A 26,581-nucleotide genomic window follows, 5' to 3' on the forward strand; every position below is an offset into this window, starting at 1 on the left:
CCCCATTACATACTGAGTATCCACTGTGGATCACAAAATTCATGCAGAATATTTAGAATTCTCACAATAAGCCATTTACAGGTGGGGGAAACAAGTATTAAGGATCCATATCTAGTGAGGTGCACTTGTGTCAGAGGGTCCACTGAGCCCTCAAAAACTTCTACTATGTTAACTTCAGGCTCCAACCTCTTGCAAGAAAACACTACGTATTTCAACTAGGATTTTGGAACTCTGCCACATAGGAAAAGAAGGTACCAGCTTTACTGAAATTATAAATGTGAATAAAGAAGTGTGACTAACTAAATAAGACTACATAGGAAATGTAGTACATAAAAAGAAACACCATTTTCTTTGTTTTTCCAGAACAGTGTGATTTTGACATGGTATATTTCCCCTGTTACATTTTAACACAATTACAGGCATATTTAGACAAAATGTTTTCATTTAATTCTACAAGACAGTTGGAACTTGCTCACATTTGCTTTATTTACTGAAAATATGTGTTTGGAATTAGTTGATTTAATATGTAACATCATATTAGTCAATTGACCTAATGTGTAATATCAGTTAGTACTAACAAGAAAAAGAAATGCAGTTGACAGGGAAGAAATATAATTGCATAATGTAACCATCGTGCTGAGAGAATTAGTGAGCATTATTCGGTAGAGATGTTTAGCATCAACTCTGATTCGGAACATAGTGAAAAAAGTATTTGTACTTTCAGTCTTATATTCAGATCAAGACATCTTCACAGATAAAGCATTTTTTATGCTTAGAAAACAGTTGTAGTTTACATACCCTAATATGAAAAACACAGTAATACATGTAACATATTTTTCTTCAATTAAATTGATACTTAATTTTACAAACTCCGTGCTGGTACACATGGTGTGCGGTACATGTGTCTCCCAGCTACAAACGGGCAATTCTGTGATTCCCACATTCAGGTGTCTTCATGTGGGAGAGGTGGGCAGAAAGTAGCAAACATCCATTGATCATCTAGTGTGTGTGCAATGCTTTATATTTAATTTCCTATGGGTATGTACAGCAGTACTAGATCTTGTGAAGGAAGATGAGTAACATTTTCAATCCCATTGCACATATAAAGAGCATATACAGTATTTAAGTAAATTGCCCAAATTCATACTGGGAGCCAATATTCAGAGGTGAGACCAGGCCTTTCTGTACCCTGTGCAAAGGCATGTCCTCTTTGGAGACGTGAGTGACACTGACTGTTCTCTGGACTTAGCGCCACCATGGTGAGCTGGTCTTCAGAGCCAGGGTACCGGGGACGGTCAAGCCAGTGCACTCAGGGCTGCCACGTTCTGACTGTGTCCTTACAGGCAGTACCTTTGTCTCTAATCTTCAGATACTGAATCTCTACTATGGGGAAACTTATACCACAGGGCTGTTGAAAGGCCTTAGGACTCTGAGACATTATAAAAGTGGCATCTATAATTATAATAGAAAGATTTTGAGACACTGATACTTGACACACTGTAGGAACTAAAACTGACCTTTACTCGCAGGGTACTTTTTTTTTCTAATTGCCGTCTTTTTTTTCTGATTTCAATCAAGTGTCTTTCTTCTGAGGAATTAAGCAAGAGAAAATGTTTTCAATAAACTATTATTGAGTATAAATGGGAGTCCAGAGCCATCAGAGTTTATTTCAGTTAACTTTAATAAGCTGGTGAGATAGGTATAATTATTCCCATTTCACAGCAGAGGAACGAGGAGCCAAATCACTAAGTGGACTGGCCAGCACGTTGCCTGGTACCTGGCAGACAGTCAATGAACATGCACTCAATTTATAAGTAAAATAAGTGATAGAGTAAGGATATAAAACAAGATTTTACAGCCTCAAAGCTAGCACTCTTGCTGCTTTAAGGTTCATCTCAGAAGGGACTTGGATGAGCCTGAAAGATCAGTGGTATCCTGTGCTCTTTATTCAACAATTTAAAGTTTGATTTTGAAAAAAGAGGAATATGTTGGTTTCATTAGCCTTTATCTGTCTTTTGCTTAGTATGCAACCCTATCCTTAATCACCTTTTTAATGAGATATAATCAATGTATAACATATTAGTTTTAGGTATAACAACATAATGATGTGACATATGGATATTTTGCAAATGACTAATTACCACAATAAGTTTTCTTAATGTCCATCACTACACAGTTACACATATTTTTTTGTGACGAGAACTTTTAAGATCTACTCTTAGCAACTTTCAAATATGCAATATGGTATTATTAACTACAGTCACACATGCACATTGTATCTCTAAGACTTATTTACCTTACAACTGGACATTTCAGCCTTTTGACACCTTCACCCATTTTGCCCAACCCCTTCCCCCACCTCTGGCAACCACCAGTTTCTTCTCAGATCTATGAGTTCAACTTTTTCATATTCCACATATACAGGGTGTGCAAAGGCAGGTTTACTGTTGTTCATACAGAAAATAAAAATATAAGAATAGGCTGTTTCACATCCTCACAACTGTAAACTACTTTTATCCACCCCGTAAGTGAAATCATACAGTATGTGTTCTTTTTTTTGTCTGACTTATTTTGCTCTGTGTAATGCCCTCCAGGCCCATCGATCTTGCTGCAAATAGCAGGATTTACTTCTTTCTCGTGGATAAAGAATATCCCTGTGTGTATGTTTTGTCCACCCACCCATCTGTCCACTGTTGAGCATTTAGCTTGTTTCCATGTCTTGGCTGCTGGAAATAAATAATGTTGCAATAATCATGGGGTTGCAGATACCTTTTTGAGATAGTAATTTCATTTCTTTCAGATTAATACCCAGAAGTGAGACTACTGGATCGTATGGCAATTCTATTTTTTAACTGAGATATACTTCACATTTGACATTGTATACATTTGAAGTGTATAGATTCATTAAATACATTTACATTTTAATGTGATTGCTATTGAAGCATTAGCTAATACCTATATCACATCACATGATTATCATTTTTTCTAGTGTTGGGAACAATTAAAATCTAGTCTCTCAGCAAGGTTATCATTCAGAATAGGGTTTTGTTGTCTGTAAACACTGTATTGTTTATTAGGTCTCCAGGACTAATTTGTTGCAAGTATGTACTCTTAAATAAACATCTCTGCCATTCCCTCCCACTCGCCACTGGTAACCACCATTTTACTCTATGCTTTTACAAGTTTGGTATGAATTCTATTTTTAATTTTTTTAAGAAACTCAATACTATTTTCCATACTGACTATACCAATTTATTTACTCAACAGTGCACAAGAGCTCCTTTTCTCCATATCCTTGCCAATAGTCAGTCTAACAGGTATGAAGTGGTATCTCATGGTTTTGTTTTTTCAAGTATATTTTTTGATTATGCTATTATAGTTGCCCCAACTTTTTTCTCCCCTTTATACCCCTCCTACCTGCACTGTCCCCCTCCACCCTGCAGCATCTCCTCCCCATCTTAGTTCACGTCCATGGGTCATACATACAAGTTCTTTGGCCTCTACATTTCCTATACTATTCTTAACCTCCCCATCTATTTTGTACCTACCATTTATGCTTCTTATTCCCTGTACCTTCCCCCCGAGTATGCCTCTCCCCCTCCCTACTGATAGCCCTCCTTGTGATCTCCATTTCTGTGAGTCTGTTCCTGTTGTAGTTGTTTGCTTAGTTGTTCCTGTTCTAGTTGTTTGCTTGGTTTTTGTTTTTCAGGTTCAGTTGTAGATAGTTGTGAGTCTGTTGTTATTTTACTGTTCAGTTTTTGGTCTTCTATTTCTTAGATTAATTCCCTTTAACATTTCATATAATATGGGCTTGGTGATGATGAACTCCTTTAACTTGATCTGACCTGGAAAGCACTTTATCTGCCCTTCCATTCTAAATGATAGCTTTGCTGAACAGAGTAATCTTAGATATAGATCCTTGCCTTTCATGACTTCGAATTCTTCTTTCCAGCCCCTTCTTGTCTATAAGGTTTTTTTGAGAAATCAGCTCATAGTCTTATGGGAACTCCTTTGTACGTAACTCTCTCCTTACCTCTTGCTACTTTTAAGATTATCTCCTTATCTTTAATCTTGGGTAACTTGATTATAATGTGCCTTGGTATGTTCCTCCTTGAGTCCAACTTCTTTGGGACTCTCCGAGCTTCCTGGACTTCCGAAAAATCTATTTCCTTTGCCAGATTGGGGAAGTTTTCCTTCATCGTTTTCAAATAAGTTTTCAAAAACGTGTTCAAATAAGTTTTCAATATATTGCTCTTCCTCTTCTCCTTCTGGCACCCCTATGATTTGGATGTTGGAACACGTAAAGTTGTCCCAGAGGTTCCTAAGCCTCTCCTCATTTTTTTTTTTTGCATTCTTGTTTCTCCATTCTGTTCCAGTTGGATACTTATTTCTTCCTTTTGTTCCACATTGTTGATTTGGGTCCCAGTTTCCTTCCCTTCACTGTTGGTTCCTTGTATGTTTTGCTTTATTTCACTTTGTGTAGCCTTCATTTCTTCCTTCATTTTGCGACTGAGCTCAATCAGTTCTGTTAGCATCCTGATTACCAGTGTTTTGAACTCCGCATCAGATAGGTTGTTCATGTCCTTGTCACTTAGTTCTTTTTCTGGAATTTTCATCTGTTGTTTTATTTGAGCCATACTTCTTTGTCTCGACACACATGTTGCATGGTAAGGAGTGGAGCCTTAGGTATTCGCCAGGGCCAAGTAACCCTCTTTGCTGCGTTGTGGCAAAAATAAAAAAAATGATATGCCTTGGACAAGGGTTTGATCTCCAAAATATATATAAGAAACTCACACAACTCCACACCAGGAAGAAAAACAACTCAATTAAAAAATGGGCAAAAGACCTGAACAGACACTTCTCCAAGGAGGACATACAGAGGGCCCAGAGATATATGAAAAGATGCTCAGCATCACTAGCCATCAGAGAGATGCAAATTAAAACCACAATGAGATGCCATTTAACACCTGTCAGGATGGCCATCATAAACAAATCAACAAACAACAAGTGCTGGCGAGGTTGTGGAGAAAAGGGAACCCTAGTGCACTATTGGTGGGAATGCAGACTGGTGCAGCCACTGTGGAAAACAGGATGGAATTTCCTCAGAAAACTAAAGATGGAACTGCCTTTTGACCCGGCAATTCCACTGCTGGGGTTATATACCCTAAGGATCCTGAACACCAATCGAAAAGAACCTACACACCCAATGTTCATAGCAGCACAATTTACAATAGCCAAGTGCTGGAAATAGCCTAAGTGCCCATCAGTAAATGAGTGGATCAAAAACTGTGGTACATTTACACAATGGAATACCACACAGCAGAAAGAAAAAAAGGAACTCGTACCCTTTGAGACAGTGTTGAAGGATCTGTAGAACATTATGCTGAGTGAAATAAGCCAGAAGGTGAAAGACAAACACCATATGATCTCACCTATAAGTGGATTCTAATCAACAAAACAACCAGCAAGCAAAATAAAACCAGAGACATTGAAATAAAGAACAAACAGTAACCAGAGGGGAGGAGGAAGAGGATAATGGGGGAAAGAAAGGGAAGGGTTGTCAGAAACTTTTATAAAGGACCCATGGACAAAAACAATGGGCGGGGGGCATGGAGGACTGAATGTGGGAGGTAGGGGTGGGTAGGGCAGGGGAGAGTAATGGGGGAAAATGAGGACAACTGTAATTGAACAACAATAAAAAAAAAGTGTAACAAATAAAAGTAAAAGAAAGTAGCTATTCACACTTCATATTGCTGAACAAGAGATCTACCAGAGTAAGTTTAATCTCTCTCTAAGATAAACGGGACTGGCTTCTGTATTTTTGTCCACTGGTCCAGACAGCTGCCACCCAGGTTCTACCACTCAGGTTCTAGTTCTTCTGTCTGAGCAAGTAACACAGTTCTTAGGGAAGCACAGCATTTGGTTTTCTTTTCAAGGTAATGTATGAGTCCATTAGATATTTGTTCTATGCCATGCTCTCAGGGTTTCTGGTCAAAAACATTTAAAAGTATGTTTATTCTGAGACACTACCATTAAAAAAAAAAGCAAGTGTACATTTAAAGAAAAAAAAGTTTATTTAGGCCATTGACTAGGGTTGTAATAAATAATGCAATATACTAATGTAATGACAGATGTTTTCATGCATTTATCATATTTATAAATTTACAAAAAACCTGGCTTACAGGGCTGTTGGGACATATTTAGAAGGTATTTGGCAATACAGTGAAAGTTAACAGTGTTAAGACTATCAAACAGATTCTCTTTCCTATCTTTTTAAAAAATACATTCTCTATATATCTGTGAATAAATGGTAGTGTTCCTTTATAGTTTCTACTTTTTATAAACATGCCAGAGCTAAGCCAAATGTCAAATGATCCAAGTGGATAAATTGTTGTTTATCAATATTTCTAATGGTGTTTCCCTATTTCAGTTTTAAACTCCCCTGCATTTCAATGTGGAGGCAGATATATTGCAAGCCAGAATCATTTAAACAATAAAATATGCCTAAATGAAATAAACCCCCCAAATAGAAGTTTATAAATAGTAACTGATACTCATTATACAAATGCTATAGTAATAAACAGATGTTTGTTAATTTGATAAATGACCAATTATCTGACTGTAAAAGTAGTGGACTTTGATTAAAGCTTAATTTCACATAGAGTTAAAATAGGGTAACCTTTAACATAAATAATTTAAACATATCTTAAACACTGAAAATGTGTTCTTATGTTATTTACAATTAGTCAGTAATACCAGTGTATAGCCAATTGCCAATCTCGAATCCCTCTTTCAACATCTGCTATTACAGTCTTCCTTAAACACTTATGCAAATCAGTTAAGTGAAGGAGAGCGATCTGTGGTCCACAGCAATTCGATGTATGGCCATTTGGTTTGAAGACAGCGTTTAATAGGCGTGTCATCTGTTTGTAGCATTGGATCTTCAAAACCCATAATAACTGCGGTACCTTCCACATACATTACCTGTTTAACAAAATAAAGCCACCAAGGTAAATCAATATTCTCAACAAAATTTTATGAGGGGTACAAAATTTTTCATAGGCTAGCAAATAATTGTTTCATATGAAACTTTATCTAATTTTATTATGATAGGAATTATAAGCAAGAATATCTGTGACTAATGTGAACATAAATTTGGAAACAAGATGAAGAAACAAATTTTTACTGCCAGGTGACCAGTTGGTTATTAGATGATAAGTTTATCACAAAAAAAAAAGCATTAAAAGATCTGAAAACACATGGTTTCAGATAAAAGAAGAACTATTCTTCAAATAACATACACAACTTGGAAGAAATTATTTACCTAACAATTTATATAGTTCCTACTGTTTTAATATTGAGGCACTCAGATGATCCCACTGCCTCACGAAATGAAAAGCTACAACAGAACAGTCTAAAAACTTAATTTTCTCTTTTCAATTTAAGCAATGATTTTCCAGAGTTGAAAGCAATTTGGATGTTTGACAATGAAATTTGCTATCTGTTTTATTGAATATTTGTGAAATGTTGTTCATGATTGTACTTTATACTGAATGAAAAATAATGGAGAAAAAATTCTAAAGGACGTCAGGACAAACAAAAATCAAACAGAAAGGTTGATATATGAGACTAACCCAGTCCTCTATATGTAGTGGCAATGATCATACCAAATATAAACTAGCAGGTGGGTTTCAGAAAATGTTTATTCTGATTAATTCACAATAAAAATCTTTTAGAAGTATCTATGAAACTTATTTAAACCTAACTTATTGTAAGGGCTCACTGTGTACATTAAGCCATTCAGTCATTAATTTCTTTTTGTCTGATTGTTTAATTTAAAAAAAAACAGATATTAGACTGCCTTCTTCCAAAGTACATATACTTATTTTTACACATTCAATAGCTGATGATACACAATTGTAATTATGTTCTTCCAATATAAAAGTCAGAAGCTACTTGACTAATGAACCAAAAGAAATCACATTATTATCCTTAAATGAGCATTTCCTTAATCAATACAGGAATAGAGTATGTTGTATTAGTAGGTAAGATAATTTGGTTTCATCAATGTACTCCTTTTTTAAGGAAGCTCTAAAGACATACTTCAAAGCAAAATATATTTTTTCATCTTTATTTTGGTTAATCTATTAGCTTGTTCCTAGTTTTGATGAGATAAATTTACTATTAAAACTATAACTCATGCTTTTCAATTCCCCCAAGTAAAATGAAAAGTTGTCTACAAAGAATATAACTCATTATAATTAACTGAATGAAAAATCATGGAGAAAAAATTTAAAAGGATGTCATGACAGAAAAAAAATCAGAGAAAGGTTGATACATAAAACTAACCAGGTACTTTATATGCAGTGGCAATGATCAGATCAAATACAAACTGGCAGGGGAGTATCAGAAAAAAATTTTATCCTGATTAGAGCAGAGCTGGTTGGGCAAAGTACGGTGTGACCTACCTTGGTGGACTGAGCCAGTCTGAGCCGGCTGCTGGATCGTGCTCCCTCCCACCTGACCGGCTTTCTCCTTGTGTTTCCTCAGATATTTTTAATAGTATCTCACTAGGTAATCTACCATATTTCTAGCTCCTAAGTAACTTCATACCATTATACCTCTGCAACTTAATGACAAACACGCTTTACCTTATAGTTCTTATACACTACAGTCACTTTAACATTTCACCTTCAATTTCAGATCTCTGTTAGTATGTCAGACACTTGTCACGAGCATGATTGGAAAACTTACTATACACAGGTAGCGTGACCAAGGACAGGATTGGGAATCAGGAACTCAGTTCCAATCCCTGCTCTGCCAGTGACTTCCTGTGTGACCCTGGGTGAGTCACTTAAGCTCCCTGTCTCAGATGCCTCATCTGTAAAATACGGACAATATTTGACTGACCTACCTTGCAGGGATTGTGCAAGTAATCAGTGACTCAAAAGTACCTCCTATGAACAAGGCTATGTCAAATTTTAAAATCTACACGAAGCACTCATTGACACATACCAGGAAATAGCCCAAGTTTTCTTATTGACAAATTTGTTATTTTACTATGTACATATCAGTAACTTATCTTCTTCTAGAGAGGTCTTTAGACCTAATTTAATAAAACTCCTAATTTATATTTTGTTAGGAATATAAGTCTGAGTTTTGGATTTGCTCTAACTAAAATTATGTATTTAGTGTATATTACAATCTGTTTTCTGTAGCCATCCTTAATTTAGACAATTATGAAACCAGCATGATTGTTTCAAATAAAAATCATGTGTTAGGCCTCATTCCGTCTAATATTAGCTATATCTACTGTGATTGCTACTTGAATAAATGCCAACACAGATATATCATATATGGAGACAAAGCTAATACTTAATTAAAAAGGGTGGATCAGGGAAACCAACTTTCGGATTATACCAGGAGAGGACATCGGAAGTGAGTCACCTTGGAGCCTTCCTTTGTCGGTGCATTCACAGAGGAAAGCCGCAAAGCACAGTGGGCTGCAGTGCAGGCTCGCAGGTAGACCCTTGAGTTTCAGTCCCAGCTCTGCCATCTCCTGGCTGCCTGACCTTAGCAAGTTGCTTACCTCCCTGCACTTCAGTTTCCTCTTCTGTAAAACGGGCATATACACACCATACTTATCGTTATTAATTTAAATCCTTTAAAAATATTTTTCTCAGACAAAAATCTATTACCCATGTCTTCACTTAAATGGATCAGTAACTTTCACTGGACTAAAACTATAATGTTGACTTAGTAATATTCACATAGACAAGGGTAACAACATTTTTAGAGATGCAGTTATTTCATCACAGTGAGACTATTACTCCAAAATTCCAATAAAGATCTCAGTGGTTAAATCAAAATATGACCAGTTCTAAAATATGTTGTTACAGAAAAGAGACTCTTGGAATAATCTCCTTAGGTAGCAATTTTGTGACATATAATGTGAAAATCAAACACATATTCATATACTTGTTTAGTCAACCCAAGTGAAGACAAATCACTATGAATGAATTATACCTTTTCACTGTGATTCGATTGCTTCAGTCCATTGTAGTGATAAACAGTAAACGACTCTGGACCACTGGAGCCCTATTAGAAATAAAGTACTATTAAAACTTTGAATTATATCTTTACATCAGGCAATTTCTAATTAGCAATTGACAGTAAAACGTGAGGTTCTTAAATCCTTATCCTTTGATGGGAGAATCACTTGATAAAACAAGAAACTCTGACCTATGTGGTTCACTACCAGAAAATCTAAAAGCTGAAACAGTTGCTTCTCGAGAAGAAGCTGGAAAGTAGGAAAGTGTTGATTTTTGTTAGCCCTTCTGCACTACTCTATTTTACACTTTAACTACTTGCATGTATTACTATAACTTTTTAAAAAAGAACAAGGTTCTAAAACACAAAAATATTTACTAAAACACATCTCTGACTTTTTTCTCTTGTGTAAATAACTTGTTTTTCTCAGCAAGTATGAAAAGGCAGGAATATCACTTTTGCTCAGACCACAAGACATATAGACCAATCTGGTCCAAAGTACTGAATTAGGGGTTTCCATCCCTCAAAATATCATTCGAATGTCATGAACTTTTAAGTAGTGAAGATAGCATTGCGAGAAATGAAAACACATAATACTTAGAGACTTTCTAACACTCAGTAAAGAAAGGATATTGTATAAATCATTACACAAACTTTCAGAAAAACTAATTGTATTATTCCTACTGTCTTCACCTTGGTTCTTAGTTACTAGCACATTCCTGCTGTCTGCACCTTGGATCAAGTACAACTCTCTTAACCTAGCATTCAAGGCCACTCATAGATGGTCTGGTCCACTGAAGGTGCCTGGCTCCAACCATTTTCCACCTGTGGCTGTCTTCCTGTGCCTATCCCTTGTCTCCTGGCCATATGTGATTGATACAAGGATGGGAATGTGACGTAGTTGGGCCAGCATCCCTCCTTAGAATTTTTTTCCAATTGGAACTAAGGGAAGAGAGTTCCTGGCAACTGCGGGTAGCTTCCATTTCCCAGAAAACAATAGGCTGAAAGAACGTAGATACTCTGGAGGGAGGAAGAATATAAGATGGAGAGACTACCCTGTCCTAGAGGATCCTAGTGCTGCCTTCAATGCTTGTTCAAATCCTCTGAACTACTCCTGCCAATTCATATCTGTCCTTCCCACTTAAGTCAGTGCAGGCTGGAGTTTTGTGATTTGCAGCCAAGACTCCTAAAACACAGGACCTAATCCACCTTTTCAGTCCTATCTGCAACTATCACCTTTCTGAATTCTCATCTTAGGTGAACACTTTACTCGTTTTTCCATGAAAAGACCTTTTGTTGTTTGTTCTTTGCATATTTATGATAGTTTTTTACTTCTCTCTCAAATGCCTTTTTCTCTTCTCTCATTTTCAAGACCTGGTTCAAACCTTACTTTTTCTGTAAAGTTTTCTTTACAGAAATACACCTGTTTATAATTTGAGACCTTTATAACAACTTTCTCAAAAATTAATTTGGAAATACTACTTGGTATTATCTTTTCAGCTGTTATTTTGAGAGCTTATTTAAAATTTTATTTTTTAACTCTTCATTCTTATATTCCCACCTAAAATCCAAGCTCTCTTACAACTTTATCCTACTAACAATGCTTCACAACAAATAGAAAAATCAGTAATTTATTTGATCATTTCCTCAATTATATACTGAGTCAGTGAACTATTTACTTAGATAAATAATTTGGCTGTTGATTTTCAGAGTTAATGTATTTTAACTTACAATATAAATACTTACTGTGGTTGAATACAATTTAAATTCTCTAGGTCTAGTCATTAACAACTAGCATAAAGTGCTGAAGTATCAAAAGGCAGTTTACCGAAATGGTAAAGTGCTTAGTCTCTAGGGTCAGGTGACCTACACTGGACTCTTGAATCAGTCCCTTATTAGCTGTATAATCTTAAGCAATTTCTTAAGTTTTCTAATCCTGAATCTACTCATTGCCAAAATGGGAAAAAATATCACCTAATTTATAAGGCACATAGTGTCTGGCACATAGTACATGGTAGCTGCTGCTGCTATTCTTATAAACAAATTGACTTAAATGCTTATGAATATTTCAAAAATTTTCCCCCTGCCTCTGTTTCATAGCAAAGAAATATTCTTCCATAGCACCTACTCTAAGCATCTGTAAAGATTATTGAAGTTACATATCTTCCTGGCTGTCCTTCTGACTCTAGTTTTGACTTAATGTATTCCTGATTGATTAAATATTTACCAAGGATCACTATAGTGGTCTGTTAGTACAAAGCAGTACATGAACAATGGCCCAAATGAGTGATAGTCATTTTACATTTGTGACTACAGAGAAAGAGGACATCAGTGGTATGAGCTATGATCAGAGAAGTTCTGGGACACTGAGAGAGGTCTGAGCTCTCACAGGGAGTGAACAGGTAGGAATGTGACAGGTCTCTAAAAGCAGTGAGTCTCAAACTTTGGCAAGGTCACATCAGAATCCCCCGCAGGGCCTTCAAACCCACTGCTAGGCTCCACCACCAAAGCTTCTGATTTACAAGGTCAGGGGAGGACCTGAGAATTTGCATTTCACACAAGTTCTTGGAGACCACACTTTGAGAACTCATGACTCTACAGGAAACCAAGAGCAGAGTAACATGCTTTGGTTGAGGAAAGAGCATGAACTACACAGGAACAATGAGATGAGTAGGTTCAGATGCTGAGTTTGTTCAGAAAAATAATGGCAGGAAATAAACAATCACTAAGGCATGGACTTGGAGAGAACAAACAGAATAACCGAATGATAAAATCTATCACCTGTAAAAGAGAAGGAGCCTAGAATTCTCTAATTACCTCAAAGAATGCTAAAATTAAAAGTTAATTTCTTGAACTATTAAGTTCTTAGAATTATAAGCAATATCATGTAATTAACTAAATATAATTATGATTGGTATTTACTTTGTTTACATTTCCTAATGATTTTTCAAAATCTTTCCAAAATTAAATTAAAAACAATTATCTTTTTATTGCCTTATATTATAAGAAACCAGTATTTCTCTAAAATGTTCTGACAGCAGTCTTGAAACAAATTAAAATTAGCATTATTGTCTAAAAAGTTTAAAATGCTAAAATTTGTTAAACATTTATTATATCTAAAACATAGTATTAGAGTCTAAAAAAGAACTTTTCAAAACATCCTAGCAGTTGGCAGTATGAGCAAATATGATATCACAATCTAAGAGTCTTGTTAACAATATCAGAAAAAAATCTATTTTTGGATGAAGCATTTACCAAAACTTTTAAAAGTCTAATAGCTATAATGTGATATCCTTAGTTACTTTTTGAATTTTCCCTCACTCTTTACTCACAGATAGACGTTTGGAAAATATGGGTTCCTTTTTCTTTTTTTAGTTGCCCAGATTAAATGTTAATAATATTGTCTACTCTGTTAAAGATAATATATATGAGATATCAAATTAATAATTATGTTAATATTGAATAATTTTTCTCAACATTTTTTATCACTGTTATTTTTTTTAAATGATCCTTTTATAATTAAATTTTGGGGGGTGACACTGGTTAATAACATTATTTAGGTTTCAGATGTGCATTTCTATGGTACATGATCAGTACGTTGCATGTGTGCCCACCACCCAAAGTCAGATCGTCTTCCATCACCACATATTTGGCTCCCTTTACCCCATTCTACCCCCCTCCCTCTGGTAACCACCATATTGTTGTCTGTGTCTATGAATTTCAGTTTTATATCCCACATATGAGTGAAATCATATGGTTCTTAGCTTTTCCTGACTGACTGATTTTGCTTAGCATGATATTCTCAATGTCCATCCATGCTGTCACAGATGGCGGTGTTTCATCTTTTCTTATGGCTGGGTAACATGCCATAGTGTTAAGTACCACATCCTCTTTCTCCAGTCATCTATGGACAGACACTTTCGTTGTTTCCATGTCTTGTCCACCGTGAATAATGCTGCAGTGAACATAGGGATGCATGTATCTTTGCAAAAAAATGTTTTTAAGTTTTTTGGGTAGACACCCATAAGAGGGATTGATTGCTGGGTCATCTGGTAACTCTATTCTTAATTTTTTGAGGAAGCTCCATAATGTTTTCCATTGTGGCTGTACCAGTTTGCATTCCCACCAGCAGTAAATGAGGGTTCCTTTTTCTGCACAGCCTCTCCAACACTTGTTATTACTTGTCTTGTTGGTTACAGCCATTCTACCAGGTGTGAGGTGGAACCTTGTTGCATGAATTTGTATTTCCCTAATAGCCAGTGAAATTGAGCATCTCTTCATATATCTGTTGGCCATCTGTATGTCTTTTTAAAAGAAGTATCTGTTCAGGTCCTCTGCCCATTTTCTAATTGGATTATTTGGTGTTTTTTTGCTGTTGAGTTGTATGGGTTCTTTATATACTTTGGATTTTTTTTTACTTGACAATACATCTCTCTTATAATAGAGACAGAACAGAAATAGGCATTTCTATTAAAACAATGAACTTTAAATTACGGTAGTATCTGATGAAGGGATCAGAATATACCTAGCTAAATAACTTGGTTTATGGCAAATCCTTCACACAAATAAGAAAACACAAGAAAAGACAGGTATAGGCTGTAGAAATGGCTTGCCAATGATGCACACATAACTCAAAAGAGTATTGAGACTAGCACAGATTCTTATTAACTGAGCCACTATCAGAGCTCAATGGAAAACATGTCCCAGTGGAAAGCATGTCCCAACGTGAAACAGCACAGCTCTGCTCAAAGGTTTTTCTTTGACTCACCTAAAATTCTCCTGGAACTTAGTTCACTAAAAGGAGCTCCCACTACATATAGACTCCTTTACCTTCTTTCTAGCATCTAGAAAGTTCTAAAAAGATACACACGAATCTACTGACACTAGTTACCTGACAGAAGGAAAACAGGGGTGACAGTGGATAAAGAGTCTTTCTCTTTTTACTCCCCATACTGCTCAGTTTTATCCTTTCTTTAGAAAAACAGTATCATTATGTGTGCATATTGGGGCATACACTATCTTCCACCACTCCTCTACCTCGAAGTTCTGTATGACCGTGCTGGAACACACACACCCTTCTATCCTCTCTGTACCGCCAAGTACTTACATAATACTGCTTTTTTTAGTCTCAGATCTGCATGTCAGAACATTTTACATGAGTAGGAGAAAAAATGCTAAAACAATCACAGATGATCATCCCAATAGAACAAAGTAAATTTCTTCAACTATGTTACCTGATCAGGAAAAAATTCTTGAAGAAATGGACCCAATAGTATGATTCCTAATCCTTCTGGGTCTAATTTATTTTTCATGAGATTTATACTGTGGAGAGAGAGGAAAAAAATAGTGGATACCAAAGGAAAAAAAGCTTGTTTTTCTTCTTTCGTGATTAAATTACTGGTACTATAACACTTTGACTGCCAAAAATCTTAAGAACTGCTCTTTTTAGCCTCTTAATGACATCTGATTTGCCAAAACTTGGTTATTTTTAAACTAGAATAATCTGTTACTATTTAGAATTTAAATGATGACGATGACTTTGGAATATTGCTCCTTATTAGGTAAAGTAATTTTAAAACTCAGGCTTATAATCTCACAAAGGCAAATTCTCTTTGCTTCATAGGTATGCCCAATTTTAACAAATGAGGCTTTTAACTTAAAAATGCTTAAACTAAGCTCAAGGAGGAAAAAGAAACAGTGTCAAGGGAAGTGGTGCATCAGATAATCAAAAACATCTCCGAAAAAGCTTACTTTTAAGAAAAGAAGGAGGTGAAGGCTTGAAATTCTTAGGTAATATAACTTGAAGTTTAAAGAAGTAACGACAATTCTCAAAGAGCTAAGGTATATGGAATTATAGCAAGTGGTGGGTACTTCATTGTTGCAGGAACAGCCTCAACTAGACAGTGCTTTGCATAGCCCTTACCATTTAGGCTGGTGAAAGGTGTTAAGTTTGACTAGAAAGAAGGCAGAAAGAAATAGCAGACTGTAGTTTAAAGGATTTTATCTCCCAAACAATAAATGCCAAGTTAAGTCCACCTTATTATTAAACATGCAAAGGACATGACATTTTAAAGGGTCTGAGTAAGGGCAGAAGGTTATGACATAAAACAAATAAAGGCAAAACATAGTACATGTAATACATTTAAGTTATTAATCCTAAATTTGGCCCTGCTAATTTATGGGCCATCATGTATTACAAACTAGTCCCAATTACAGAGTGAATAACTGAGTCTAATCTTTTAGCTACTTCTAGAAAAACTATCTGACTAAATTGTACTAATTTTATTCAAGGTATGTTATGTATTCTGATGAAACAAGGAAAATTAAGTACAGTGGTACCTCAGTACTGGTCCATTCATTCCAGAACCTTGACGAGTGCTGAAACTGATGAGTTTTCAAGAGACATTTTTCAAGAGACAAGTGATAAAGCATTTTTTCTTGCAGGGCAGCATTGTGACTCATGTAAGTTCTAACAAGTGCAACAAGACCCCAGCAAGCACTGAGTGCTGGAACATTTTTTTCTCGTCAAAATGCAACAAGTATAGGGTTTGACAAGTTCTGAGGCAAACAAGTACTGACGTATGGCTGTAGAAAATGTATAGCTATCTATGTAAGAATTTGAAAAAAAAAATAACTTTTCCTTTTCCCTCCTTCCTGTCTTAAGAATTGGCAGTAACCAAAAATACCTGAATTCAATTCTTTTTTTGCAAATTAGAGCAATGAAAACAAGATAGTCTCCACTTGGAAATCAGTTTAGAAAAAACACACTAATTGCTATTATTCCATTTATCAGACCAGTTAAATGCCCTCTGAATTTCTCCTCTTTAAGCTGGAAACAGCAAATTATGTCTGTTAAGACTGGATAACATCACAGCTCTCAACAGTAAGACTGAGATATTAATTCAAACGTGACTGGTTTATAAATGTATATATGCATTTCACACTTTCAAAGAAAATACCTGATTTACCTAAAAACAGAATAGGGTCAAGTTTTAAAAACTATGTGTATCAATATATTTTACATTGCTTTTGCTGAATCCTTTCCTTAAATGTTTTTTGTTGTCAGAAAAATGTTCAGAAGGTAAAAAAATTATGCAGATAAAACAAAAGTTAGTGCAGATCATAGGTGATCTTTATTTTATTTCCACATTTGATCTCCATATGTCCAATCAACAAGAAAGATATTCTCATGCATAATAAAGATCTAAAATTTATGGAGGAAGTTATAGATGTAGCAAATGTACAAGTATAACAGTGAGAAGATACAATATTAATGTTAGGCAATACTTCCATACTTTCAATATTGAAAAACTCTGTTCTCTGATATTCTGGGCCACCTACAAAGTTTCTGATCAGTTAATTTAATCATCTAGAAACATCTTTGATCTAATGAAAGTCCCGCTTATTTAAGCAGGATGATTAGCAATATGGGTATTATACAGATTTATCACTACATTCACTGAAACTACTCAAGATATGGACAAAATTTTTAATGGAAAAGGTTTGCAATGAGAAAAAACATTTAGTTTGTTAAAAAAGACATTTTACATTTTTAGCACATTTTTCAGCAAGACAGTAAGTGCACAGTGGGAAGGGATGCTCATTTTAAGTATGTGAAGTCTCTGCTATAACACTGATTAGTCTGATTTATTCATAAGCCTTTGCTTTATATAAAGTGCTATGCTTAGATTTTTAGAACAGCATAACTGTATGTTTTCAATTTAACGGAATTTTTTAGTTGGTTATATAACAGTTCCTATTTACTTACTATTCAGGGTCTGAAACAAGGTCCAGCGCTTTCATCACATCTTCCAGAAGGGAATCAGGGATGAATCCATTATCTGGGGAAAAAATGGAAACAACTTGGGATACGAGTTTACTTCAAGAAATGCTATTACCACTGATCAGATTCCAGTGGGGTGGGTGGGGGGGGATCACATAAATGGATATAAAGAGTTAAGAAACAGCTTATTAAGTTTATTGTAGGTACAATGCCTATTATTATTAGACATTTTCTTATATTTATTCTCTTGGGCACATAGGCAAAGATTTATTTTTCAAGGTTAGTTTCTGAGAACTCAAAGGAAACCTTAAAGTCAAATTGCTTTTTAAAACAGGCCTATAAATGTAAATCATAAAAGTTTTTTTCTACTCAGTTATAACAAATATTTACTAATTAGGTATATCTTTCAATAATGTGAACCTTTAAATTCCCTTTAAGAAATCAAGTTAAGCCCTGGCTGGCGTAGCTCAGTGGATTGAGCACGGGCTGTGAACCAAAGTGTCACAGGTTCGATTCCCAGTCAGGGTACATGTCTAGGTTGCAGGCCATGACCCCCAGCAACCGCACACTGATATGTCTCTCTCTACCTCCCTCCCTTCCCTCTCTAAAAAAATTAATAATAAATAAAATATTTTTAAAAAAGAAATCAAGTTAAAATAATTCTTTACCAATAAATTCCTGTCTTCACAATGTTATTTAACTTTTTGAAGAATGTTCATGATCCACTGATATTCAGATAACTAACAATATATGAAGAAAAGATATCCTTATAAAAGCTTCAGTTTAAGCAAAAGCTGTAGCTTTAATTGGAAAAAGTAGAATCAAATGTTGATAAAGACTGGCTTATGGAAAATACCCCTTCTCTGGGACTGGATGAGGAAACAGCCCTGGCAAACGGCCCCAGCTCAGTGATGAAGCAGAACTCAACACACCCACAAAGCCTGCGGGACAGTCTAAAGTCACGGGGGTTTTAAACAAGCAAGTTGTTCATTCCCTTAAATGTACGATGCCTGCGTTCTTCTACTACTTTACTCATTCCCGAAGACTGTCTCAGCTTTAAATAAACGTCTAGCACAATATCCCTTTCAGGGATTAGACACTTTTAAAAAAATCTCATCATGGAGACCAAGATGTCCAAGATAATCCAATAACAGAATAAAGTGTGGCTGCTCTTCCCCATGTGGCATCCACTCTGTCTCTACAGGAAAGGAGACAAAGTAGTTACGATTTTAAAATGGTGTTTTCTTAAACCTCATAAGCAGATGTTTATCCATTTGAAGACAGACTGGCCTTGACTAAAAGGCTAAGATTCATTTAGGGTACTTAAAAATGTACAATTTTTGAGGGAACAAAAGAAAAAATAAAACAAATGGGACTATATCAAACAAAAGTTCTTGCACAGCAAACGAAATCATCAACAAAAAGACAACCCACTGAATGGGAGAACATATTCATCAATACATTTGGTAAGGGATTACTACCCACAATTTATAAAGAACTTTGAAAACTTAACACCAAAACAACAATAAACAATGCAATTAAAAAAGGACCTGAATAGACACTTCTCCAAAGAGGACATACAGATGGTTGACAGACATATGAAAAGATGCTCTAAATCACTAATCATCAAAGAAATGCAAACTAAAACCATAATAACACATCACCTCACACCTGTCAGAATGGTTATCATCAATAAAGCAACAAACAAATGTTGGTAAGAATGTGGAGAAAGGGCAACAGTTCTACCCTATTGGTGGGAATGCAGACTGCTGCAGCCACTGTGGAAAGCAATATAGAGTTACCTAAAAACATTAGAAAGGAACTGCCTTATGACCCAGTGATTCCACTTCTGGGAATTTATTCAAAGAAATGGGAAACACGAATTCAAAAGAACATAAGTACTCCTATGTTCACTGCAGCATTATTTACAATATCCAAGATATGGAAGCAGCTCAACTTCCCACCAGTAGACGAGTGGATAGTGGATAAAACAACTATGGTACATTTACACAATGGAATATTACTCAGCTGTAAAAAAAAAAAAAAGAAACTTTTACCCTTTGCAACAACATGGATAGACCTGGTGAACATTGTGCTAAGTGAAATAAGCCAGTTAGAGAAAGACAAATACCATATGATTTCACTCATACATATAATCTAATGAACAAACTGAACTAACAAACGAAACAGAGACAGACTCAGAGAGCAGGCTGACAGCTCTGGGGGTATGGTTTTGGGGGAGTGAAAGGATTGAGTAAAAAAGAAAACAAAAGAACTCATGGACACAGACAACAATGTGGTGACTATAGTGGGGAGGTAGATGGGTGGAGGGAGAATAGGGTAAGGGGGGATAAATGGTGACAGAAAAGTACAATAAAATAATGTAGTAAAAAATGTGCAATTTTTAAAAAGTGAAGTCTTAGAATAATTCCAATTTGTCAAGTTACCAATAGTGTAAGGTACAATGAATAATGAACTTGTATCAAGCTCTGTAAACCTAATATTGATGAGTTTGAAACATAGAAAATATTTTTGCTTAGTTAAGTCACAGCCAAAAAGCTCAGCATCTCTAAAAGTAAAACAGGCTTCATTTGGCCACTGGCAGGCAGGAACAGTTATCTGGAACAGCTTCTGTGTATGCAGGCTATCATGGACATCCACTGGGCAGGACAGAAGCAGTGTGCATTACCTGTTCTTCGGGGGTATCGAACAGTGCAGCCTTATCTAGTCTCATTGTAGCCGGAGACTTGGGTCCCACCCCCAAGAAAGAGCTAAGTGGCTGAATAAAGACACAAACCACAGCTAAGAAAACAAGAAAATTCCTTTCTTGCCTCAAATACAATTAACCTTAAGCTTAAATGTTCCAACACATTTTTAAGGTACCTATGAGATTTATAACTTGTAAGCATTCTCTGCAGTGCAGCAATAACTATACTAAACCAGCACATTTTGTGCATACAGTCTTTTATAACTAAAGATTGTAATATCATTTTCTCAGTACCTCCAAGACTTTACCCAAGATTAAAAGAGGAGATCTGGAAATTGCTTACCTCTTTGAAACATTTATTTTGATGTTACTTTATTTTTTAATCATACCTATCAGGAAAAATTCTTAATAAAATTCTTGAAAAAGAACAGAATCATTAAGCCTAAAACCAGATGAAACTAGTATTTAGTCAACTGATTCTTTAGAGAATATGGAAATACAGACACAATGATGATAAAGACCTTAATACACAGCAAAAACAGCAGAGGAAATCAAAGAGTACAATTGTTGACTGGTCAGCAGACCTAAGAATCACTAAAAGAAAACACAGAACTTGGATGCATTGGTAAGTTAACCAATGAACATAAAACAGCCTTTGACAGGCTTAGAGGAGCAGGGACTCTGAGAGGGAGGACTAACGAAGGCACAGCAGTTGTAATGGTGTGCAGCTACTGTATAAAAATTGAATACAGTTAAATTGTGTTTTAAAACACTTGAAAAAGAGGAAAAAAGCTGTTTGTTTAAAAATAAATCTGTGATGTTTTGTTTTTCAAACCAGGAAACAAACTGTGAGAACTGCCAAGCTCCTAGAGGCCACGAGGAGAAACACCTCAGGGCAAAGGCTTAGCAATGCAGGGGAGTGAACACAGTTCAGTGAGTTTGTCATTTCCTGGGTAAGAAAACCATCCCATCATTCTGCAGAAATCAGAGCTAGACTTTACGGAGAGAAGTACCAGTCACGGTGTCCGTTCTGAAAACAAGGGAGCACCTGAAGGGGAAAAGCCTGCCGGGTCCCTTTTAGCCGGGGCACGAGCTAAACTGGGTGCTTCGAGAAGAAAGCAAACGTCAGGAACTAGCAGAGGGCGAGAAACAGCTTGTGAAGAGTCTGGGGCCAAACATTTGACTGTAACATTTTCAAACCACTGTAGGTGAGAGTTTCTTGGGAATAGAAAAGAAAATGGGGAATAGAAAAAATATTAAAAGCTAGTTGCTATTTGTGTTAGTCAAATAATTACTAGTTATTTTAGTTTTACTAAATGTTACATTATACTTTACCTATTATTTTAAAATTTTAATAACATACCTACAATTTAATATAACTCTTGTTGAAAAAAGTACATGACTTTTGCCCCTGGGCAAAGTTAAGTCATTTTCATATTTCAGCCTGCCTTCGTCTCCTTGCCTTAGCACTGCTACTGGTTTGCTCAGCTGACTCCGGCAGGTGAGGAGCTCCGGGAGGGCAGGGATTCCTAAATCCACAGCCTGGGTCTGTGCGTGGTACAAGTATCTGCCCAGTAACATCTGTTACATTTAATTATTCACACTAATCCTCACTTCAAGTTTCAACAAACCAGTCCATTCAGATACGGTGGTTTTTCAAGAACAGCTTTGTGAACTGAATGTATTAAGTTCAGAAAGAAGTGAGTAGTTAATTTCTGACCTGTCCTGGAGAATCACTTCTATCAGGGGATAAAAAAAATTGCAAAGCAAAACATGGTGGCAAGACACACAAAAGCCATGGCTGGGGCAGCATGAAAGAAAGAGCGGTGACAGTGGCGCCACAGCAGAGTGAAGAACGGGGAGGAGAGGGAGGGGAGAGCGGAGAGGGAAGCAGCGAGAGTGCATGGAAGGAGATGGTATCGTTAAAAGGCATGGAAAAGACTGAATTACACAAAAGACAATTTCTAGATGTCTAAGGATTGATATAATTGAAACAATCTATAAGTAAAATTATTCTTCAAGATTAAAGAATGCAGCACAATGAAATCATTCAGACAAAGGATGGCTCTCAATATATTTTAGCCACTTTAAAAATAGTATTTAAAGGGCTCCTTTCAAATCAAACTGTTTTCCTCACCCAAATAGGGTTCCTTCCTGAGATGTAATTCTGAGAAAGTTTTTTAAAAAGAAAACAAATTTTAAAAAAATCACTAGGTGCAGTATGAAAACCTGTCTCTATTGTTTCCGATTCTGTCTATGTAGAATTCTGTCTTCAGACATTACTGAGTAAGCTCTATGCCACATTTTTTGAAATTTTTTATAAAACAATATGGTCAGTTTATTGAGTATTTAAATAATCATGTAGAATAGATATCAAGTCCATTCACAGATGAGAAAACTGAGGTTAAGAAAACCAAACAGTTAATAAGAGTACCCGAGGTGGTATTTAAATCCAAGCTCCTGATACCAATTGAGAGCTTTTAGCTCTCAAGAAGTTACAAACTGTCACAAGGTTGGTTTTCTTAAGAAAATGGTAATGATAATCTCTGCCCACCTTGTGGGTTTAAGGTAAGGTTTTAATGTGACCATACAGGTAAAGTGCTTTATAACTTGTATGTCTTGTGCAAAGACAGACATAATTATTATTGTTTTTAGACAGGCCCCCACTTCTAAAGATCATTAATAAATTTACCTGTGTAGAACACTGAAAAATGTAGTTTCACAGTAGCAATGCTATAAATGGTGATTAGCCTGCACAGGTCCATTTAGTCCATAATATGCCTAAAGCACAGTGCTCACGGGGTTATCACAGGTCCACCTAAACGGCAGACACATGAGCAGCCGGGGCGGGAGCAACCAGGCACAAAAATAATCATCAGTACCAGAACTCAAATTCTCTTTTCTTCCCTCTAGGCCAATTATTCTACAAAGATACTGAAGAAGGTGACAGAGAACAACTCTCCCCATAACAGCCTCTGGTACATGAAGAGTGGAAAGTAGAAGCTTGTAAGAATATTAAGTGTTCTGAGAAAATCTAACCTGTTTAAATCTTGAAACAAGAGCATCTATGTTTGGGGAAAAATAAAAATTAGATTAGTTTCTAAGTGACTAAAATGACTAAAAATGAAAAATTATTCTACTTTTAACCCTCCTATTAGAGTGAACTACATATAGCTAACCCATAATAGTGGTATTCAAGTGAAAAAGTGGCATTTATTTTCTCCATGATAAGTCATATACAGAAGAAGATACCTTTTCTGAGGTAGCTGAACAAGTTTTACTTGCTTTCTTCTTAATTCAGCTTGGAGTCCTGCCAAGCTGACACACAGAACTAAATAGATGAAAACAATTTTTATTTAATCAATTTTCTTTCTCCAGTAAAAACAGGGCCAATTTATTTTCATATGTATCTATGAGGACTCAATTCTGAAAAATTGCCACTGATTATAGTTTTAATATTGATAATATAAGAAATTCTAACTTTCTTTATAAATTGGTAGAAAGAAATGAGTAATACAAGTCTGCTCTTTCATTAATGATCAAAAAATTTATAAAAAGTGAATAAGCAAACAAACCTACTATTTATGACAACTGTATCCTACTTTTAAAACCTTAAGTTTTAGTTTCTTTGTGTTACTGATGGATTTTTTAAAAATCAGCATTCTAACATTAGCTTTTTTGAAGTTCAGTTCGCCTGTCTATGAATACTCCTTGCTCTGAAAACATTTCTTTACGCCTTTACTCAATAAATTATCATCGTCTAAGATCTTTTGATCATATGCTTGTATGCCCCCTCTCTCAAGAAACTCACAGTTTCAATTTCGCTTCTAAAATCTCACCAATGACACAAATGGAGGTGTGTTTAAAAACGCAGAGCACATGAAAACTTCATGTTTGTTTTTGGGCCGGTCTGTAGTGGTTGCGCTTGGATAACAGTATACGCTTGACGTCTCAGCCAGCCGCTGCAATCAAAACTCAGTAGCACTACAGAGCCCTGACGGGAAACTCTGGGGAGACACCCACTTTATCCATCATGCCATCTTACGTACTTCATCTTATAATATCCATTCTGTAAGGGTTTTACATCTCCTACTGTAATTAATATTAGTTTAGGTGGAAACATATCCTGAAACACAGCAAACACTGGTATATATATGTGTATGATTGCAAAGTGGTGCTCTCCACTGGAATATGAGGTATAGAAAAGGTGAGCATCTCAAAGGGGGTTAGAGGTGTCAGGAAGAACACATGTACCTTAAATAAATCCTTAACAGAGTATGTATGCCACAGGAAACTGCTCAACTCATTCTCTGAAATATACTTCTTTAAAATATAAATCCAGTCCATCACCATTGATTTCCTCGGTTATTCGAATAACCTCTTGCCTCTAGCATCACTTCTACAAATTAGTTTTCTGTTTCCCTGTCTTCCCACTAAGGTCAAACCCTTTGCTGGCTACTTCATGCTTATAAATTACTATCTTCCACCTGTGTTCACATATATAATCACTTTCTCTGCTGTGTGTTTCCCTTTGCCGACACACTCTTCCCTCCTCAGAGCTGCATGACAGCTTGCTGACCAGCCTAAATTCACTGTAACCACAACATTTCTTTAAATCTTACACTATTAACATCAATATTATTTTCATATTAACTTGTTACAGTTTCTGAAAACTGTCCTTCAGAAAGTTTGACTCTTAGCCCAAGATATATTAAATATATTTAGAAATAGAAATTTATTTCTTTTTCCATCAGAGGATTCAAAGTGTCAACAAAATGATTATTAGTTTGTCACCCTCCATGACGGAGCTCAAGGTGCTACACACAGCAATGACTCGGAGTTGTTGGTTTACTCTAAGGCCAGTTTCATTCAGTGGTAAATCTTTTTTATTTCCTATTTAAAGATTTAGAATGAAACATTGCCTGGCATTTAAAAGATTATTAATTCCAAGAGCAAAGAAACTTGTATGCTTCTTAAGTTGAGGCAAATGCATATTAGAAGAAGCTAACTCAAAGTCAAATCACCAATGCAAGCACCAACAAAACTGAGTAGAGAGAGAGAGGAACTGACATTTATAAAGTACCTACTGTGTTTTAACCATTGGGCAGAGTGCTTTCCACAACATTATTCAACCTCACAATAACTCAAGAAATAGGTCTGGCTACTCTCATTTGATATATAAGAAAACACCCCTATAGACTTAAAAATAACTAACTTAAATTTATACTGCTATTAAGTTGTAAGAGAAAAGACACACAGTCATATGCCACATAACAGGACACACAACAGTGGTCCTATAAGATTTTAACGGAGCCAAAAACTTCCTCTTGCCCAGTGATGACTGGTACCTGTCCTAGCATCATAGCACAATACATCACTCACATTTGTGGTGACGCTGGTGTAAACAAACCGACTGCTCTGCCAGTCACGTAAAATTACAGCACATACTGTTACAGCAGCGGGCTCTCTCATCGAGGGTTGTGTGGGCACACTTCATGATGTTTGTCCAAGGATGAAAAAGAAACATCCTTATGGTGCAGTGCTCAATACGCATCCTCATTGTTAGGTGGCACATGACTATCCCTAGAAGTTCTGCAAATCAAATTTTCAGAGACGAATAGGGCAGATCTTCAAGAGTAAGAAGTTTTTTAAGACAGAATAAAGTGTATTCATAAAGATAACTGAGTCCACTCTGAGTTCATAAGACCTTCAGTGCTCCAACAACTTAAATTTCTACATGGTAATTTACAATGAATTAATTTAAAATATGATGAGGTTTAACGTTACACTTGAAAAGTCAGTGAGTTAGCTATTATACCTTAGCTATAATTACACAAGTACACAAGTGCAAAGGTATCGAAACAACCTAGCTAACAGTGTATATTATAGGAATATATACATAAGCTTTTCAAAAGTGGCACAATCAATTTTACTGAAATATTCTGGGGACTGAAGGGTGACACCAGGAAGATGGAGGGCTCAGAGGCCCCAGGGCTTATCTTCCACATGAGAAAAGAAAAGAAAAAAAAAAACAATAAACA

At 35.9% G+C, this 26,581-nt stretch overlaps 1 protein-coding gene across 3 annotated transcripts in view; it reads right to left on the bottom strand.

Annotated features, from left to right (window-relative positions):
• Nucleotides 1–6,055: 6,055 nt before the first annotated feature.
• The window catches only part of MINDY3 (MINDY lysine 48 deubiquitinase 3), a 101,359-nt gene continuing 80,833 nt past the window's right edge, over nt 6,056–26,581 (bottom strand). For all 3 annotated transcript variants that reach the window (XM_045858087.1, XM_045858089.1, XM_045858088.1), the window contains 4 exons: nt 17,819–17,891; nt 15,285–15,372; nt 10,027–10,098; nt 6,056–6,984 (listed from right to left, as the gene is read on the bottom strand). In XM_045858087.1, coding sequence (XP_045714043.1) covers nt 6,835–6,984; nt 10,027–10,098; nt 15,285–15,372; nt 17,819–17,891 — 383 coding nt within the window. In that variant the 3' untranslated portion in view covers nt 6,056–6,834. The remainder of the gene's footprint in view (nt 6,985–10,026; nt 10,099–15,284; nt 15,373–17,818; nt 17,892–26,581) is intronic.

Source organism: Phyllostomus hastatus, unplaced genomic scaffold (assembly GCF_019186645.2).
Source record: "Phyllostomus hastatus isolate PE091 unplaced genomic scaffold, TTU_PhHast_1.1 phas_scaffold_1674, whole genome shotgun sequence".
NCBI classification, from domain to species: Eukaryota; Metazoa; Chordata; class Mammalia; order Chiroptera; family Phyllostomidae; genus Phyllostomus; species Phyllostomus hastatus.